Source organism: Oryx dammah, unplaced genomic scaffold, assembly GCF_014754425.2.
Source record: "Oryx dammah isolate SB20612 unplaced genomic scaffold, SCBI_Odam_1.1 HiC_scaffold_4, whole genome shotgun sequence".
Lineage (NCBI taxonomy): Eukaryota > Metazoa > Chordata > Mammalia > Artiodactyla > Bovidae > Oryx > Oryx dammah.
Window position 1 is genome coordinate 35,296,475 of NW_024070188.1, and position 20,622 is coordinate 35,317,096.

Here is a 20,622-nt window from a genome sequence, read left to right on the forward strand (position 1 = left end):
GTGAGCGAAAGGAAGACTGGCGATTGAAGTGTTATTTTATATTTATATATAAAAAGGTTTTTTTTTTTTTTGAGCCATCCAGTTAGTCCCTATAGAGGTTATTAGTGGAAATTGAGAGATGCTCTGCTTTCAGAGAAAGGCAGTAATATAAAAACAAGACAAAATACACTTTTGTCCAAAGTTTATTTGCCACTTTTAACTTTTGAGTAGCAACATGCTGTATAGCTAGATTTTATATTAAAAATGTACTTAGAATGTTAACAGCTAAAACTCCATATATTAAATACAAACTCCCTATATGAAAAGTATAAATATTCCATGGTTTGTAAGTAACTATTATTTGGAAAAATGTAAATATTGTAATAAATTTTTACTGATGATTTATGACAATGTTTGCTTTCATATATCTTCTCCAATAAATGTCTTCTTTTATGAAGCATTACTTCTGTTAGAACTAATTCTTCAGCATTCTGGAAGCAATTTGTGCATAAGGATTTATGAACAACTTGTTTTAATTCTCCTGATTCCATGAAATACAGATTCAGCCAGCTTTGAAAAGTGTTTTTCCTCTGAATAATCTTTCATACAGAATCTCTAGTCTTGCAAGTTTAAATTAAACCACTATGATTTTCTTCTTATTCCTCATATTTCTTTGTTTCATTCATTTGTCCTTCTATGAGTTACAACTGCCTTTTACATTTCTCATTCAACTATACACTGAAGAACATTCTATGAGCCCACAACACTTTTTTGGAATTTTCAATGACTGAAAATCACCACATTATAAAGATTGTTGTTGATAAGATTTACCAGTGTTCTATAATACAAACAACTATGTACACTAAAATGTACTATGTCCTGAAAAACAACTGTACAAAATAGCTCTTAAAATGTACTTTAATCACCTTGCAGGAAAGCACAAAATATGTATCCAAGACACGGAATGTAGCTTAGAAATTCAATATCAAGCAATAATTAATATATTTTTATTTCTAAGATGTATTTACTATATTTTCTTTATGCTTAAATAATAGAAAGGGAATATTTTATTATATTTTCATATCAAGAAATGCAAAGATTTGTATTCAACCTGATGTTCAGTAAGGAACAGTTTGTACAGGCAAATCTATTTCAGTTACATGGAAATAAATCGATTTATATATGTATCACAAAGAAACAAAAGGTGCAACTATGTAAGTTATTTTACCATTCTCATTGGATATCAAAAGAAGGCAGAATTATATATAGCTTTTAAAAGTGAACATATTCAAAAATTTAAGAAATGATTAATAATTCCAAACATTAATAAACAATAAGTATCATTAAATAGTATTATAAAAATTATTACAGCAATTTATAACTCATACTTACAAAAACCAATGTATTATCATAAAAATATATTACCAGATAAATTAAAATTCTAAATATTAAGCAAGTTTTTAAAGTTATAAGTAAGATTTAAAAGGTAAACACAGACTATTTCAAACAAATCTATGTTACCTGAAATGCATTGATAATTGCCTAAGATGTGCAACAATTTCTTGAATTGCTTACTGAATGAACCTCAAGTACTAACGTTTTTAAAAGCAAGGAAAATACAAGGCAAAAAGAAAATTAGAAAATGCACATGTTGATTAGTTGTTTTTCAAACATGTTCAAATTGGAAAAACATTTTAAGTAACTTTTGTAATGGTCAGGTTATATGGTGAAAACCATCAAAAAAAGAAAAACACCTATTTAGTTTACAAGTTTGAATAAATGTGAAAAGCAATATGTCCTTGAGGCATTAATATTTCCATCAAAATTAAAACCATTAAGTATTTTAAAAATTATAATACACCATCTTGTGGTTATTGGAAAGGAATGCAACTTACAATTTTTATATTTTTATAAGGTCTACATATTTCAGCATTATCTTCTCTTTTTAGTTTAACCTGCCCTCATTTAAAAATAACACATTCTTATAGTACACTTAGTTCTCAAACAGCTCAGAAATATAAAAACTTTATAGTAATTAAGACCAGTGTGATCCTTTAATATCTTACAAAATATATACTATAAAAGACATATTATTTTCACCTTTAATAATAATCACTCATTTTATTATCATTATCAGAGGTAAGACTTGAAAGGTAATATATTAGTTATTCATAACTTTTATAAATAAACTTCATTTTCAACTAGATTTCATGTATATCATATCCACCAGCTTATTTAGATAAAGATAGAAATTTTCATTTGTTCTTTTTAAAAATCCTAGAATATTATGAATTAAAGAAAGAAGAAATAAAACAGAGAAAGATAAAGAGGTAAGAGATAAAGTATTTGGGAGCTGGAATTATGAATAATATATACTTGCTTACTCCAAAGTGCAAATAAAATTCATTGCACACTTGGTTCTCAATAAATAATTATTGAGTAAATGAATAATTTTAAAAATATTTACTTTGGTTTTAAAATCTAAAAATCTCAATTAAAGACACAAATCACAAGTGCAAATAAACTAAATTTCTGTACACTCACATGCATATTTTACAATAAAATCTAGGAATATTTCACAGCTAATTTTAATAAATTAACTAAGGTGTTAAACCATATAGCCCAACAAAGAAAAATATTTTTCTCAGGAAAAATGAAAAGGAATGGAGCTCAAGAACATAATTTATCACAATAAATACATTGGATCACATCAAATAAACCTATTATTTATTTACTTTATAGATGTATTTCTTTTCAATTATGAGAAAACATAGTTCTTTTTTATTCTTTATGATCAACTTTTCTAAGTTTCTGGAATCAGTTTCATTATTTAACAGGAAAAGAGAGAGAAAAGGAAGGAAGGAGAAAAACAGAGAAGTATAAAAAGGAAGAAAGAGTCTTACACCAACAGAAACTGTCTGAGATATGGAGCTACAAATCAAACTCACTAGTCCCTTTTCCTAAAGGAATTAAGAGGTAAGAATCTAAGAAGGAAAGAGGGACCCCCTTTCTGCCCCGTCCCCAGCAGAAATCAGCAAATATGAATAAAATAGTGAGCTAAGTTTCCCTGATGGCTCAGATGGTAAAGAATCTGCCTGCCAAGAGGAAGACCTAGTTTTGATCCCTGGGTGAGGAAAATCCCTTTGAGAAGGTAAAGGCAACTCACTCCAGTATTCTTGCCTAGAGAATTCCATGGACAGAGGAGCCTGGCAGGCTACAGTCCATGGGGTCACAAAGAGCTGCACAGGACTGAGAGACTACACGTTCACTTTCATTTTCACTTTCAAGGGAGAACTCTTGTCAAAGGCTTCACAGAGGAAAGAATGGACCTTGTTTGAAATGGATAAAACTCATTCCCAACTTTCTCAAAGGGGCAGCAAATGTTCTTGGAATGAGAATAGTTTCTGAAGTTAGCTAAGCTTTTTCAAAAAATGAGATGTACAGATAGAGTCATATGGTTTTGTTTTAAATCAGATCGGTTCAGTCACTCAGTCGTGTCCAACTCTTTGTGACCCCATGGACGGCAGCACGCCAGGCTTCCCTGTCCATCACCAACTCTTGGAGTTTGCTCAAACTCATGTCCATCGAATTGGTGATGCCTCCCAACCATTGCATCCTCTGTTGTCCCCTTCTCCCCCTGCCTTCAATCTTTCCCAGCATCAGGGTCTTTTCCAATGAGTCAGTTCTTCACATCAGGTGGCCAAAGTATTGAAGCTTCAGCTTCAGAACCAGTCCTTCCAATGATATTCAGGACTGATTTCCCTTAGGATGGACTAACAGTTTGATCTCTTTGCAGTCCAAGAGACTCTCAAGAGTCTTCTCCAACACCACAGTTTAAAAGCATCAATTCTTCAGTGCTCAGCTTTCTTTACAGCCCAACTCTCACATACATACATGACCACTGGAAAAACTATAACTTTGGGAGATGGACCTTTGTTGACAAAGTAATGTCTCTACATTTTAATATGCTGTCCTGGTTGATCATAGCTTTTCTTCCAAGGAGCGAGCATCTTTTAATTTCATGGTTGCAGTCACCATCTGCAGTGATTTTGGAGCCCCCCAAAAATAAAGTCTCTCACTGTTTCCATTGTTTTCCCATCTATTTACCATGAAGTGCTTGTACTGGATGCCATGATCTTAGTTTTTTGAATGCTGAGTTTTAAGCCAACTTTTTCACTCTGCTCTTTCACTTTCATCAAGAGGCTCTTTAGTTATTTGCTCTCTGCCATAAGGGTGATGTCATCTGCATATCTAAGGTTGTTGATATTTCTCCCGGCAATCTTGATTCCAGCTTGTGCTTCATCCACCCTAGCATTTCACATGATGTACTCTGCATATGCATTAAATAAACAGAGTGACAACATGCAGCCTTGACGTACTCCTTTCCCGATTTGGAACCAGTCTATTGTTCCATGTTCCATTCTAACTGTTGCTTCTTGACCTGCATACACATTTCTCAGGAGGCAGGTTAGGTGGACTGGTATTCCCATCTCTTTAAGAATTTTCCAGTTTTCTGTGATCCACACAATCATAGACTTTGGCGTAGTCAATAAAGCAGTAGATGTTTTTCTGGAACTCTCTTTCTTTTTTGATGATCCAACAGATGTTGGCAATTTCATTGGAATAGAAAATAAAAATCTAACACCACCTTGTGGAAATAGTTGTACCCTGTACACAGATTCATTATACCTATTGATTAGGAAAACCTTTCTTGGTAAGTTGATGCCTAGTCTTGAATGTCTAATCTAAAATGACTAGTAGGAATTTGCCAGGTAAACAATGGACAAAGGTTGCTCAGGTCAAATGGGAAGAGTATTTTAAAAAGCTGGCTGACCTTGGAAAATAGAAAGCAATTTAGTGCAGTTATAGTACAAGCACAAATTTGGGAGAAGCAAAATATGAAACTACAAAGATGAATAGAGAGAGATCCTGAAATGTCTCCTCTGAGAAGCTAGAGAATTTGAACTTCATTATGGAAGCTTTGTGGAGATGTTGACATCAGAGGATGTGACTCATATGCTCATGTCCTATCAAAACAGCTCTTTTTCTCCAATATAATATTTTATCTGCTTAAGCCCAAACAGGTCAATTGATTCCCACTTTAATTTTTAAGAAGGTCATAGAAGTCCACAGAAATTGAGAACTGGTTGATATGTGAAAAATTCAACTAAACTAGTTATTTATAAGAACAATAAAGGTGATTGTACAAAAAGTAAATTCCCATGTCCTTTAAAAACACCTTAATGCTATAAAATAATTGTACATAGAGACAAGGCCCAGGTAAATCATACAAACAGGATACAAAGAGAAAAGGGCAATTGATTATCATATGCTGTCAAGAGAATAATGTATGTGTGTTATTTTAAACCCGAGCTATAAAGGAAAGAAAACCACTGTATACGGATGATGTGAAGTTCTAACTAGGCAACCTAAGTTCCTCACATTACTTTGGGACTCATTTTAAGCATTAACTAACCAAATATCACATTTGTTGATAACTTATAGTAAATATGAAAATTGAAGACTTAATAACTTTCTTCTTTGATTAGTTCTTAGGATTTGACCCCAAACCTCATTTTGACATCATAATAAAATCATAATGTAAAAAGTATACTTAGACCTACTTTTCAGTCACACCTGTTGCAAAAGATATTTGATTAAGTGTACTTAGACCTATTTTTCAGTAACATCTGTGGCAAAAGATATTTGATTTAGTCAAATCAGCAGATACAGCCATTAAATAAATCATATAGTTGTCCAAATTTCTCAGACTTTTTAGTTGGCTATTTTACTCATAGAATGGTACTATCAGAATAGTCATTTAACACTATTTCAAGGAATTAATTATCTTCCTTAATTAAATTAAATGAAGTAAATTGAATTTAGTATATTAAGTGAAGAAAAGTGTAGGAATGCTGTATCCAGAATTTTGATTTCAGAAAAGATAACCATATCATAAATTATTAAATATGAAGGAAATATCATATTTCTACTTTTATATTTACCAATAAATATTTATAAACCTTTTAAATATTTAAAGCAATATAATCTCACTCTGATGCAGTATCTAAACATTAAGATCTAAAAAACTGCTTTTCAGTTATAAACAGAAGAGATGTTTATATATTAAAAGACTTCCAAAAGTCTTAAAAATTTTAAAGCTGAATTTCATGTTCCGAGTCATACATTTATATTAAAGAGTAGCACATACTACCAGAAATATTTCTCTATAAATATCCATTCTCATATTTCTAGAACTAATGGAATTATAGGACTAGAAATGTATAATATGAACTAGGTTCACAAATTTTTTAAAGAATAGAATGTAAAGATATTTGTACAAAGATTAAATATATTAAAATCCTAAGGAAAATTGCAATAATCACAATATTTTGAGGTTTATATATATTCTTCTGAAGACTCAAGTGCAAGACAAAAAAGATGCACTAAGAATAATATTAAGTGGCAAAGAAGACACCCACAATATTCTCACATATTCATTAATGTAGAATATCCATTAAACTTTCCACAATGCACTTTGAGATTTTTCAAATAGAAATGTATTGGAGCAAAAATCTTCAAATAAAAATAATATTTACTCTCTAACTTGAAACTATTAATGAGTATCATATCTTACAGCACTTAACTGCAGAGACAATTTTTTCTTCATATAACAGTTTCTGAGTTTTACTTCATTAATTATATTCTTCCAATAAACTAATCACAGTGAAATTCAAACAGCAAAAGTTTTTCCAATTTAGACTTTAATAAAAGGGAAAATAGTTGCTGGTTCTGAAACAGTTCAATTAAAAATATTACCTTTAAATTAAAAGCACAAAGCTAATCCTGAGTTCTACGAACCTTTGTATATAACGAGTGACAGAAGATCGTTAACAGTCACAGTTCTAAGTATTACCCTTGGTTGGCAAGATAAAAAACAGTTGGCTTTATTATAACAATAATTGTTCTAAGTTGCAAAAAAGTGACATTTACCTTTTCCAATTGAGCGTTTTTTTTGGATTTGTATAAAAACTCTCCCACTGCCACAAAAACAGAGAGCACCAAGCCGGCTGCCAGAACAATGAAGATGCCACCAATATTTTGAACCCCCAGGGCACTGGCCTCCTTGCTCTCCTCCTCTGGACACCCATTGCCCCTCCACCACTTCTCCTTCATCATATGCAGCTTGCCTTCCTCTTGCAGCTGAAGAATTGCTATGGTGATTTTGTCTCTATATGGAGAACCTAAGAAAAGAGAGGGTTTGTTAATACTTTCCAGGAAACCAGAATTTCATGATTAAAGGTTAACATGATGAAAGAACAGAGCTCTTTCCAAACACTGTGCAATATGCCAGTATTTATTTTCAGCAGGAAAAATCAACTGGAAATGGCATAAAATACAAGTTTAACAAAATAAATAGAGGTGGCGGCCTTTCTGATTTTGATGGTTAAAATACATTTTGTTTTGAAAGAGGAAAATATCTCTTGCTAAATGCAGGCTCAACTCAGAGATTTGGGAAAACAATAAATGGTAAGTAGAAATCTACAAAAGAAATGCAGAGAAGGCAAGGATATTTAGTTAATGACTAGGAATTGTTCAACACTGAAAACAGAGCATTGATAAAATGGTAACCTTGGTTTTTAGGAAAGTTGTGCAAAAAATGGTGTTTCCCATGATTAAGTTGCAATAATTTGAAGCAGTCATGATTAACAAGCTCTGTTCAGTTCAGTTCAGTTCAGTCACTCAGTCATGTCCAATTCTTTGCGACTGCATGAACTGCAGCACGCCAGGCTTCCCTCTCCATCACCAACTCCTGGAGCTTGCTCAAACTCATGTCCATCAAGTCAGTCTGTCATTGGTCAACCATCTCATCCTCTGTCGTCCCCCTCTCTTCCTGCCTTCAATCTTTCCCAGCATCAGGGTCTTTTCCAATGAGTCAGTTCTTCACATAAGGTGGCCAAAGTACTGAAGCTTCAGCTTCAGCACCAGTCCTTCCAATGAATATTCAGGGTTGATTTCCCTTAGGATTGACTGGTTTGATCTCCTGCCTGTCCAAAGGACTCTCAAGAGTCTTCTCAAAAGCATCAATCTTTCGGCGCTCAGCTTTCTTTATAGTCTAGCTCTCACATCCACACAAGACTACTGAAAAACCATAGCTTTGACAATATGGATCTTTGCTGGTAAAGTAATGTCCCTGCTTTTTAATATTCTGTCTAGGTTGGTCATAGTTTTTCTTCCAAGGAGCAAGCATCTTTCAATTTCAAGGCTGCAGTCACAGTCTGCAGTGATTTTGGAGCCCAAGAAAATAAAGTCTCTCATTGTTTCCATTGTTTCCCTATCTATTTCCAAGAAGTGATGGGACCGGATGAACTATGGATGGAGGTTTGTGACATTGTACAGGAGAAAAGGATCAAGACCATCCCCAAGAAAAAGAAATGCAAAAATGCAAAATGGCTGTCTGAGGAGGCCTTAAAAATAGCTGTGAAAAGGAGAGGCAAAAAGCAAAGGAGAAAAGGAAAGATATACCCATTTGAATGCAGAGTTCCAAAGAATAGCAAGAAGAGATAAGAAAGCCTTCCTCAGCAATCAATGCAAAGAAATAGAGGAAAAGAACAGAATGGGGAAGAATAGCAATCTTTTCAAGAAAATTAGAGATCCAAGGAAACATGTCATGCGAAGATGGGCACAATAAAGGACAGAAATGGTATGGACCTAACAGAAGCAGAAGATATTAAGAAGAGATGGCAAGAATACACAGAAGAACTGTACAAAAAAGATCTTCATGACCCAGGTAATTAAGGAGGAGTGATCACTCACCTAGAGCCAGACATCCTGGAATGCGAAGTCAAGTGGGCCTTAGGAAGCATCAGTATGAACAAAGCTAACGGAGGTGATGGGAGCTATCAAATCCTAAAAGGTGATGCTGTGAAAGTGCTGCACTCAATATGCCAACAAATTTGGAAAACTCAGCAGTGGCCACAGGACTGGAAAATGTCAGTTTTCCTTCCAAACCCAAAGAAAGGCAATGCCAAAGAATGCTCAAACTACTGCACAATTGCATTCATCTCACACGCTAGTAAAGTAATGCCCAAAATTCTCCAAGCCATGCTTCAGCCAAACGTGAACAGTGAAGTTCCAAAGCTATGTTTTTTGTTTTTTCTTTTTTCTTTTTTTTCCAGTAGACGTGTATGGATGTGATAGCAGGACTATTAAAAAAAAAAAGCCAAGCGCCAAAGAATTGATGCTTTTGAACTGTGGTATTGGAGAAGACTCTTGAGAGTCCCTTGGACTGACAGGAGATCAAACCAGTCAATCCTAAAGGAAGTCCTGAATATTCATTGGAAGGACTGATGCTGAAGATGAAGTTCCAATACTTTGGTTGCCTTATGCAAAGAATTGACTTACTGGAGCAGTCCCTGATGATGGGAATGATTAAAGGCAGGAGGAGAAGTGGATGACAGAGGATGAGATGGTTGGATGGCATCACTAATTCAATGGACATGAGTTTGGGTAAACTCCAGGAGTTGGTGATGGACAGGGAGGCCTGGCGTGCCGCAGTCCATGGGGTTGCAAAAAGTCAGACACAACTGCGTGAGTGAAGTGAACTGAACTGATGGGACCAGATGCCATGATCTTCATTTTCTGAATGTTGAGTTTTAAGCCAGCTTTTCCACGTTCATCAAGAAGCTCCTCAGTTCCTCTTTGCTTTCTGCCATAATTGTGGTGTCATCTGCATACATAGGGTTATCGATTTTTCTTCCTGTAATCTGGTTCCCAATTTGTGCTTCATCCAGTCTGGCATTTTGCATGTTATACTCTGCATATAAGTTAAATAAGCAAGTTGACAATATACAACTTTGATGTACTCCTTTCCCAGTTTGGAACCTGTCCATTGCTCCATGTTCATCTAACTGTTTCTTCTTGACCTGCATGCAGATTCTCAGGAAGCATGTAAGGTGGTCTAGTATTCCCATCTCTTGAAGTATTTTCCACAGTTTATTGTGATCTACACAGTTAATCGCTTTAGCATAGTCAATGAAAGAGAAGCAGATTTTTAGGGGAATGTTTTTGCTTTTTCTATGATCCAACACGTTGGCATCTTGATCTCTGGTTCCTCTGTTTTTTCTAAATCCAGTTTGAACACCTGGAATTTCTCAGTTCATGTACTACTGAAACCTAATTTGAGGAATTTTGCATGTTACTTTGCTAGTGTGTGAGATTAGTGCAATTATGTGGTAATTTAAACATTCTTTGGCACTGCTTTTCTTTGAGATTGGAATGTAAACTGACCTTTTCCAGTCCTGTGGCCACTGCTGAGTTGTCCAAATTTCCTGACATATTGAGTGCAGCACTTTTACAGCAATATCTTTTATGATTTGAAATAGCTCAGCTGGAAGGAGCAGTTAATATTTTGCAGATAGTAATGATTTATATTTGTTATTTGAGACAAATACCACAAGTAACAGTTTGTACAGACTTGGATCATTCTAAAATCATCATGGTGACACATTGTAAGATTTTTTCTTTGGTTGTTTGTTTATCATTTTACACTTTGGAAAGAAATATTATTTTCATTGTAAGCAACAGTATAAATGAAATTTAGTATATATGCTAATGGGGATAGATGTTCATCTGCATTAGTGTTATATGATAAGTAATAACTTTCTAATTGGTTGCCCCAAAGCATGGAATAATACTGAACTATATGCATCTTTCAACATCTGTCCCAAAAGATCAGTCTTATTGCTTTCTCTCATCCAGAAAATAGTCTGTTATTAGTGTTCAATCATTCCTAAACTCTAATTTTTCCTAAACACTGCACATTACAGTTTTCTGCACAAATTCATCCATAAGGGTTTTTTCTGCTTGTAGAAACATACTGATTTCAGCTTGCATTCCATGTTGTCTGTGATTTTGTCTTGATCTAAATATTCCTGCATCTACACCTAAAGATTATTTTTGCTAAAAGCAGTTAAAAACCTGATCTGGAAACTATTTTGCCCCATAAAGAACAGCACTATATGTCTTCTTTTTACTTGATCAGTATAACAGGACTAATTCAGCACTGCTTTTTTAGCAAGAACAGGCAAGCTAAAAAGCAGACATACAAGGAAAATCATGAAAAGTTAGTACCTTACTGAAAAGTTGGAGTGAAGATACACCAAGTCCAGACAGAAAGCTGTTTCCTTAAAGTAATCCTCAATTTATGTAAAAGAATTGTTTAAGTACATGGCTTCTAAATATCTTTTTTACTATCTTCCTAAAAGGTGCATTATCCATTCCTATAATTAGAACTAATTAATTTTTTTTAACTGTGCAAAATCTAATTATGGTAGGATAATTTCTTCTTCCTAGTTTCCTTCCTCTGTCCTCTTCAAAATACTACTCTGATGAAGATGCTCAGTTTAAATTCTTCCTCTTAGCCCTTCAGATTTTAGTGGATTAGCCTAGTCCATACTATTTTCTACCTTGATCATTTACTGGAGACTCAGCTTAGGTCATTAAGTGTCACTATTATTTACCTTTTAAGATGTGATCTATTTTCCTAAGTAGATTATAAACTCTAACATACTGTAAGACTAACAATGGGGTGCTTTTAGACTTCTCTGGCATGTATTTAAAAATTATAAATGAAGGTCATCTTGTTTGGCTATCCAGTTTTCATTAATTCATTACATCTAGTCTAGAACCATCTTTTAAGTCACGTGTACTCTGAATTACCATTCTGATTAATCATGTATGTCCTGGGCAAAATAAACATTGATTGAGAAAAAATCATTTTAGCTTATCAAATATATCCTTCCATTGGAAAAATAGCATCTGAAACAAATTTTGTACTTTTAGTACTTATAGAAATGACCATAGGTGGCTAATATAAAGATATAGCCTGAAAGCACAATTATAAACAAATGTTTGGAGGATACTGACATGAAAAGTAGGCTTTGAAATATGGAAAATTCTTGATCCATTTAAGTAATATTTTGCTACTGCTACTGCTGCTAAGTCGCTTCAGTCATGTCCGACTCTGTGCCACCCCAGAGACGGCAGCCCAACAGGCTCCCCTGTCCCTGGGATTCTCCAGGCAAGAACACTGGAGTGGGTTGCCATTTCCTTCTCCAGTAATATTTTGAGGCAGGTCATTTTTCATCCTGAGCAAAATTGAAAGAGTATTATTTTATTGCCAATTCACCAAAACTCCTGAATTACATAATGATGTTTATTCTAATATTTTCAAACACCATATTCTCTGCTACATTCTCAAAATAAGGCACAGATTTAAAAAAAAAAGTAAACCAATTTTCAACAAATGATGGACACACCTTGATTTCTTGCTGGTTGGGCTTATCTCCAGCACTTATTGTAAATATGAAAATGTCCTGTTGCTAGCAGACCTCCCCACACGTGTTTTCCAGTGTAAACATAATATGTAAATAGAAATCAATTTGAATACAAGCTAAAAAACTAATATACCTCAGTTTGAGTTTTTTAACAGGGTGAAATAATACAGATAATATAATTGATGACACTAAATCACTGCATTGCTTTGCCATCTATTATTGACTTATTTTAAAAACTAATAATTCATCAATAATGACATTACTTCTTTGGTGTGTTATTTGATGCTCCTTGGGAAGCATTTCTAGCAGATACCAATAAAGTCAAAAGTGGTTTGAAACTTTATCTAGTTGAAAAATTTCAAGGAAATATTGAGATCAATGAATAAAAGTATCTTTTATCTTCTTTTCAACATGAATAATCATGCACTTAGCTCTAATGAAGTGAATAGTCATTAGTCAGAGTTTAAGTTTTGCTCAAGTATGAACCTAGCCTCAATCCATAGGTTGTCAAGCCAAGAACTATTAGGCCATTGAGTGGCAGCTGTGAGAAGCTGGGGTTATGTACCATAAGGTTGTGTTCAAGGAAGATGAGTACCTTTGCAATAGGGCTCTTAAGCTGGATTAGAAAACTACTGAGGAAATTGTAAATATGTCTAATATAACATATGCTTTTGCATCTAAAAGTCAATCCTCAAATGCTTAAGAGGGCAAATAGGTAACTTGTGAAGAAACAAGTTTGACAAAAAGATCTGAAAAATTGTAACATCAAGTATGGAAAGATAATTTTCAGTTCAAGTTTTATTTAAAAATCTGTGGGAATTTCAACACAGGATTCCCCGATACTTACTGCTACTGCTGCTAAGTCGCTTCAGTCGTGTCCGACTCTGTGCGACCCCAGAGACGGCAGCCCACCAGGCTCCGCCATCCCTGGGATTCTCAAGGCAAGAACAGTGGAGTGGGTTGCCATTTCCTTCTCCAATGCATGAAAGTGAAAAGTGAAAGTGAAGTCGCTAAGTCGTGTCTGACTCTTAGCGACCCCATGGACTGCAGCCTACCAGGCTCCTCCGTTCATGGGATTTTCCAGGCAAGAGTACTGGAGTGGGGTGCCAGATACTTAAACCTTTATTATATCCCAGGAAATATTTTGTCTAAAATTCTCTACATTAAGATTTTGGCATATAAGTTACTTTTAAAAAACACCATGTGAGATCAGGCAAATACCTCTTAAAGCTGAATTTAGCTCTCTGATTTTCACTATGCAATTTCTGGTTTTTATTTCATTTTATTCCTGCTTACAATGAGACTTTCTTTGGTTGTTTAAACATATGCTCCATTCTGACAATAAGGAATAATTATGTTTAAAAATAGTCTTTTTTCAAGTTGCTGAAGGATCCCATTTACCAGAGAAAACCGTTTCTAGCTTACATGAAAGAAAAGGAGAGTGAAAGAGAAAGAAAGTGAAGGAGGAAGAAAGGAAGGAAGGAAAAAAGATATGTGATTACTACATAGTGACGTCCCTTGATAAGGCCTGGGGCTCCAAAGAGCAATCAAGAAGACATAAAGGCACTTTTGAGTGACAAACAGAAGCAATATATATGTGTGCATAAATAAAACCTACAAACACACCTATTCAGAATTCCTCATTAAAAAAAAAAAAATTAGTCTCCAAATGTCCCCAAAGGTTAAATTTTGATCAAAGGACTTTACCTAAAATTATAATTTCAAGAACATTTCTCCTAACAAATAGACTAAAAGCTCCATAGGTAAATAAACTGATTTATTATAAACAATTAATATAAATCGTACCAAGTAGTTCTGAGCCAATTTGCTGGGCTGACTAAATTGAGTTGACTGCCTTCTCTCTTACTTTCTTCCCTCCTTCCTCCTCCCTCCCTTCCTGGTACCTTCCCTTCACTGGTTTTCATACATTTTGTCTCTTTGCTTGCTTTCCTCCTCCTTCTTCTTCCTTCCCCCTCTCACTCCTTTCCTTTTCTCTCCCTCCTCTCCCACCTCCCCTCCCTCCTTCCCTTCCTTTCAATCCTTTGATGTTTCCTCCAGAATGGAATACACATGTAGTTATACATTCTTGGTTGTAAAGTTTAAATCTGCTACACATAAATTATCGATTTGCTCGTTTGATTGTTTTGTTCATGCTCTTTACAAGCATACCAATTTAAGTGTGTACAAAACATTTTCCTTATCTTATTCAGGAAATATAGTAACTTTACTTTTAACTCTTCAAGAGGCTTATTAATGGATATAAAGCTTTTCTTTAAAGGTTGCAGAGCAAATTTTCTAATACGTATCATGCTTTAGCGAAATATTTTAAAATCACAATATCCACATACCAGCAATCTCCCATCCATCCTGCCAAAAATGTCTTTACTTTCAAATTAGGCTTCTGCATGCTTTAATCGATTACTAAGATCGGGGTGGGGGAAAAATCACTCTTTCTTAAAAAAAAATCTCTTTCTAAAACTTATTATAACAATATTTCCTAAACTGGATTTTCCCCATACACTTCTTTTTTGGGAAGTGTACATCTGTGTTTCACTTTTAAAGAATTCATTGCTCAAATAAGCTTGAAGAATACCCCATAACAAATATATCTTTTGTGTAAATATATATTGTACATTAGCAAAATAAAAGTCTGCTATCTCTCTAATGAAGGATAAAGTTTAAAAATGTCTTAAATGATTACATTTGTTTTATTGAAGAATTTTTTCCTTCCTATCTATTAATGTTCCCATCAATTATTTTGTTGTAATCTCAATTGGAAAAGCACTGCCTTCAATAACAGTAATTACTACTGTTACTACATCAGCTCTCTTTGTCAAAAATAAGCTGTTTCTTGTTAGATCTTGGCTTTGAATTTACACATCACAGGACTACTGATCAAGTCACATATTTTTTGTATGTTCTTTTTCTTCTCTTCATATGCTTCATGAAGCATCAGCTCATAAGTATCCACATCACAATGAGTGATAATATTTATGAGTTATTTAAATCTATCTGTATACCAAAACTGATGAAACCATTTCTGGGGGAAAATACACTGTCTTTATTTTTCCTAATAGTACCCAGATCCTTTAAATATTTTGTTAAAATTATAAGAGGCTGGCTAGGTATTTATGTTTCCCATAACAACAAATCCCCACTGTCCACTTTCTAGAGTTTAGTGTCCTTTGTTTTATATTTCATAGTTATTCAACTCATCATAAAGATGTTATGAGCTGTGTATTACAGAGATTTAGGTAACATCCCTGAGAAGGCAATGGCACCCCACTCCAGTACTCTTGCCTGGAAAATCCCATGGATGGAGGAGCCTGGTAGGCTGCAGTCCATGGGGTCGCTACTAGTCGGACATGACTGAGCGACTTCACTTTCATGCATTGGAAAAGGAAATGGCAACCCACTCCAGTGTTCTTGCCTGGAGAATCCCAGGGACGGGGGAGCCTGGTGGGCTGCCATCCATGGGGTCGCACAGAGTCGGACACAACTGAAGCAACTTAGCAGCAGCAGTAGCAGGTAACATCCTGGTATTTGTTTTCTTTGGATCTGGGAAGATATTTGTATGAAATAGACTATTCATAAGTTTAGGTTTCCTCTAGCATAGCATGTCATTTCTCCAAGATACTGTGCACTTTCTGAAGTACAGTAACTTACACATTGTATGGGTATGTGACTATACTATATTCACTAAGTATAATTTCAATGATTTGACTCAAAGAGTTTCAATAATTCCTTAATTTTTCCTCTTCTTTGAAGGTGTTTAATATGATAAATATTTCTAAGACACATACCAAATACTTGAAGTGCTTTAAATAATGACTTAAAACATCAGGCTGTCAGTTATAGGTAATCAACCATCCATTAATTATCTTTTTTCATCCAGCATCTAGCACAGTTCTTTCACAAAGTAAGCATTTAACAATGTTTTTTGAATGAAACATTGAATCAGTTATAAAAATCCATTGTGATATAGTCAAAATATGTTAAGGTATACAACTTCTGATATTGACATCTTCTCAGTTTCTTATTAAATTCAGTAGAACACATAGAGTTCATAAACATATGAGTTTCACACTTTTAGTGTTGACCATCTGGGATAAGTTAGGATGATAAGCAAGTTCATACATCTTTATGCCATCCATCAGCTGTTAGAGGCATCCGTTGGTCAGTGCCTTAATAAATAAAAGAACTGTTAGCACAAAAGATCTGAGGCTATCTGCTGGAACCATCAACTTTCGTTCTTAAATTACAGTGCTGCCGGCAATGTTATATTTTATGAAATTGCTCCCTGCTTCCTATGCTGAGATGAGAGTTGGGTGCCCTAAATGCACAACATATTTTGGGTGCTTTTAGAGCTTTATCTCTTTTTACCATTATTTCCATGATAAAATCTTCCAATAATGTTGGAACTAGGCCACATTTTCTTAGAGCCTTTTTTCTCAGTAAAAGATGGGTTTTATTATTTCTTAGGACACTGCCTCTCTCATATTTGTTTTTAAGAAGTGTTAAGTTAAATTTTATATTTACATTTCAGATTCAGTTTTACATTGCTGTTCTCCAGTTTTATGCTGTATTCAGTCAACAGTGCTGTTATACAATATAGCATCACTGTTCTTTTCCCCTACAGAACTTGTCTCAGTTTGTAATTAAAAATAATTTGTGACTATTTTTTAATGCTCATTTACAGTAACAGGCTGTAAATTTAATAAAGACAGGGGTTATTTCTGCTTTGTTAGTAGAACACCTGGCACACTCATTTGTGCAAGAGTGTGTGCTTAGTTGCTTCAGTCATGTCTGAATCTTTGCCACTCTATGGACTATAGCCCACCAGGCTCCTCTGTCCATTGGATTCTCCAGGCAAGAATACTGGAGTGGGTAGCCATGCCCTCCTCCAGGGGATATTCCAGATCCAGGGATTGAACCTGCATCTCTTTTGTTCTTGTGCATTGGGAGGTGGGTTCTTTACCACTAGCACCACCTGGGAAGACCAAATATAATATTTACATGCATGAATAAAATATTAATCACTTAATAGCTGGTCATGCATACCTGCAAATTTACCTTCAGTTATTTCTTATGAACCTAAACTATATATCTTTAATCTATATGCAATAATTATAATACATTTATTTCAAAGGAAGTATTTAATATACATAGCAACTAAACACTCCATGGGACCCATTTCAGATTTCCTGTTAGATAAAAGCTAAACTAGTATACAGTTACAGTCATCAGTCTTTGCATTTTATTTTGAAGGTATTCTACCAAAAAATCTCAATTTGATAGGTGTATAAAGAACTCACAAGTGATAATCATAAAAATTAAAGGAGATTAATCTTATCTTAGAAACAAATTACCAGCTCATAATGTTTAATCACAGAACAGTAAATGAGTGCTATATGTGATCATTTCTCCGTGATAACTTGTGATCTTTCCACACTGGAAATCTATGCACATCATTTTTTGCTTAAACATTTTTAGTGGTGCTCTAAAGCTATTGGACGAGTTTCCCTGGTGGCTTAGTGGTAAAGAGTCCACCTGTCAATGCAGAAGATGCAAGTTCAGTCCCTGGGTCGGGAAGATCCCCTGGAGAAGGAAGTGGCAACCCACTCCAGTATTATTGCCTGGGAAATCCCATGGACAGAGGAGCCTGGTGGGCTACAGACCTTGGCATGGCAAAAGAGATATGACCTAGTAACTAAAACAAAACAGTAAATCTATAGAATACAAGCTCAACTCCTAATGATGACATAAAATCCCTTTCGGCAACATATCACAGACTTCTCAGACTGTATAGTAACATTCCATTAGTACAAACTATGAAGTTCTATTTCTCTGGAGAGCCCTGTTTTCATACTTTCTCCAATTTTCTAGTTGAACATCCTTACAACCAGATAATCTGCTGCTCACCTTTCCCTGACTTTGTACACTTTTCTTTGGCTGTCACAGAGACATACAGGATCCTTCTTGTTTGGAGTCATAGCACATAGCAGATATCCCAGTACAACATTTGGTACGTGGTATTCTAATGTTTTACTATGTATCTTTTCCTATTGAATAATGATATGAGGGCTTCCCTGATGGCTCAGATTTTAAAGAATTTGCCTGCCATGTGAGAGACCCAGGTTTGAGAGTCATGTATGAATTTTTTTTTACTATTAGTACATGTACAAACACAGATGGATAGATTCTAATCATTACATATACATACACAGGTGCTAGGCATATAGGGATGAACAATGTAAGTTGAGTTTTTACTGTAACACAAAACACATGTATTGAATAACCTTTGCGACTATGAGGATGACTAAAATGAACACCATATTATAGAAACATGCGACAGATGGAACTATGTTAGTCTGCTGACTTTGTATGCAAAAAGGGTTGCATTACTTTGAAGATCATAGGGACAATAAGTCTTCTTTCTCTTTGGCTGCCTTTCACCTATTTTTCCTCTATTTCCTTTCTATATGCATTCCTGGTTTAGAAAGGTATATATGAAAATGGCAAATAATAATGAGAGCACCCCCAAACTCACTTTGTTCATTTTTCTAGATACAGAGAACTAGTTCAAGATATGGGGTTCATGGTGGAATGGAACCAAATATAAATGCTTCTGTCAATGCAGAAATGTGGATATACCAGCAAGGACCATCAAATATATATATAAATTTAAGATAAAATTTCAAAAAGTAATTAAGCTAAATACCTATATTCAAATTCTATAACTGGCTTAAATTGGATAGAGATTTTTTTTTTCTCTGTTGTAGACCTCAAAATTCAAAGTGTTAAGACCTCTATGGAAAAAAGATTCTACTTAAAGGAATATTTGTAGAATCCTTAGGAGAGTATTTAAGTATCTAAGAGCACAAAAGGAGATGAGTATATGAGGCACACAAAATGCATCAATGCATACGCATGCTGTCTCTAGTCATGTCTGACTCTTTGTGATGCTGTGGACTGCCATCAACCAGGCCCTTCCATCCATGGTATTTTCCTGGCAAGAACACTGGATGGGTTGCCATTTCCTACTCCAAAATGTATCAGTAAAAACCTTCAAATTGCAGGGTAAAGATATTCTATCCAGTTGCCTTTTGTTACTATTGTGAATATTCTTTGACTTGTGTGAAAAAAAGAATAAGAAGGGCAAATGTTATCAGCACATAATGACAAAGTAAACTATTATTACTTGTTCTGACCTATTTCATACATATTAGTTAAAAGTGACTGGTGACGTAGATTTGTAGTCACATTGCTACATATTAAATCACGAAACCCTGATGCAAAATATGAAAACAGAAATAGTTTCATTCTAGAAGCCCTGTCTTCCTAACAATTTTTCATCTGCATGATAATCATTTGAATAGCGGTAAGAGTGATAATGTCAGGAATACTTCCTCACTACGATGTTTTTGTTCCAAGTTCAGTATTAAACTTTGATGAATGAATTATAATAACTGGACAATCTGAACTAAAATCATCATACTATTTAATCTTCAAGAACCTCAAAACTGGAAGAGAATAACTTTTTCAGGAGAGTAAAATGCCTGTCATTTAGCAATGGGTTCCCAATTTTTGTGTTACCAGGGACCTGTTTTCTGGAAGACAATTTTTCCATGGACTGGGACATGGGGGATGGTTTTGGGATGACTCAAGCACATTACACTTATTGTGCACTTTATTCTATTATTATTACATCAGTTCCACCTCAGATGATCCTACATTAGACCCTGGAGGTTGCAGACCCTGGCTCTAAGGGAGAGCTCAAGTCAGTTTTTCAATTTTGCCAACTTTTGGTTCTCACCAACCTCTACCACTCTGAATCCCTACATTAAATAACAGACTACTAGTTTATGTTCAATATTGCATTCCCCCTATTTGATGTTAAATTTCTTTTCCTATCTAAATTTCTATCTACTTTTTTTTAAGTCTATCTCCTTAAGAAAAGGGATGATCTATATTAATATTTTATGTTCAGTATTTTACAGATCCAAACTGGTTGAAGAGTTATAAAATTTCTTATACATCGATAAAATTAGAAGGAAACAAACATACCTTCAGAGGTAATCCTCTCTGAATACAACCTGGATTCTGTTTACTAAATATTCAGGAAATGTTAAGAAAAACATTATGCTGCTTATTTAGAAAATGTCCTATAATATAATTGTTTTTAATAGAATAGATGGATTTCCCTCATAGCTCAGTCAGTAAAGAATCTGCCTGCAATGCAGGAGACCTAGGTTCAGTTCCTGGGTAGGGAAGATCCCCTGGAGAAAGAAATGGCAATCCACTC

The 20,622-nt window shown here is 34.6% G+C and overlaps 1 protein-coding gene across 1 annotated transcript in view; it reads right to left on the reverse strand.

Moving 5' to 3' along the window:
* The window catches only part of GRIK2 (glutamate ionotropic receptor kainate type subunit 2), a 730,896-nt gene that overhangs the window by 8,979 nt on the left and 701,295 nt on the right, over positions 1-20,622 (reverse strand). The window contains exon 15 of the mRNA XM_040239120.1: positions 6,973-7,223. Within this exon, the coding sequence (XP_040095054.1) occupies positions 6,973-7,223 (251 nt within the window). The remainder of the gene's footprint in view (positions 1-6,972; positions 7,224-20,622) is intronic.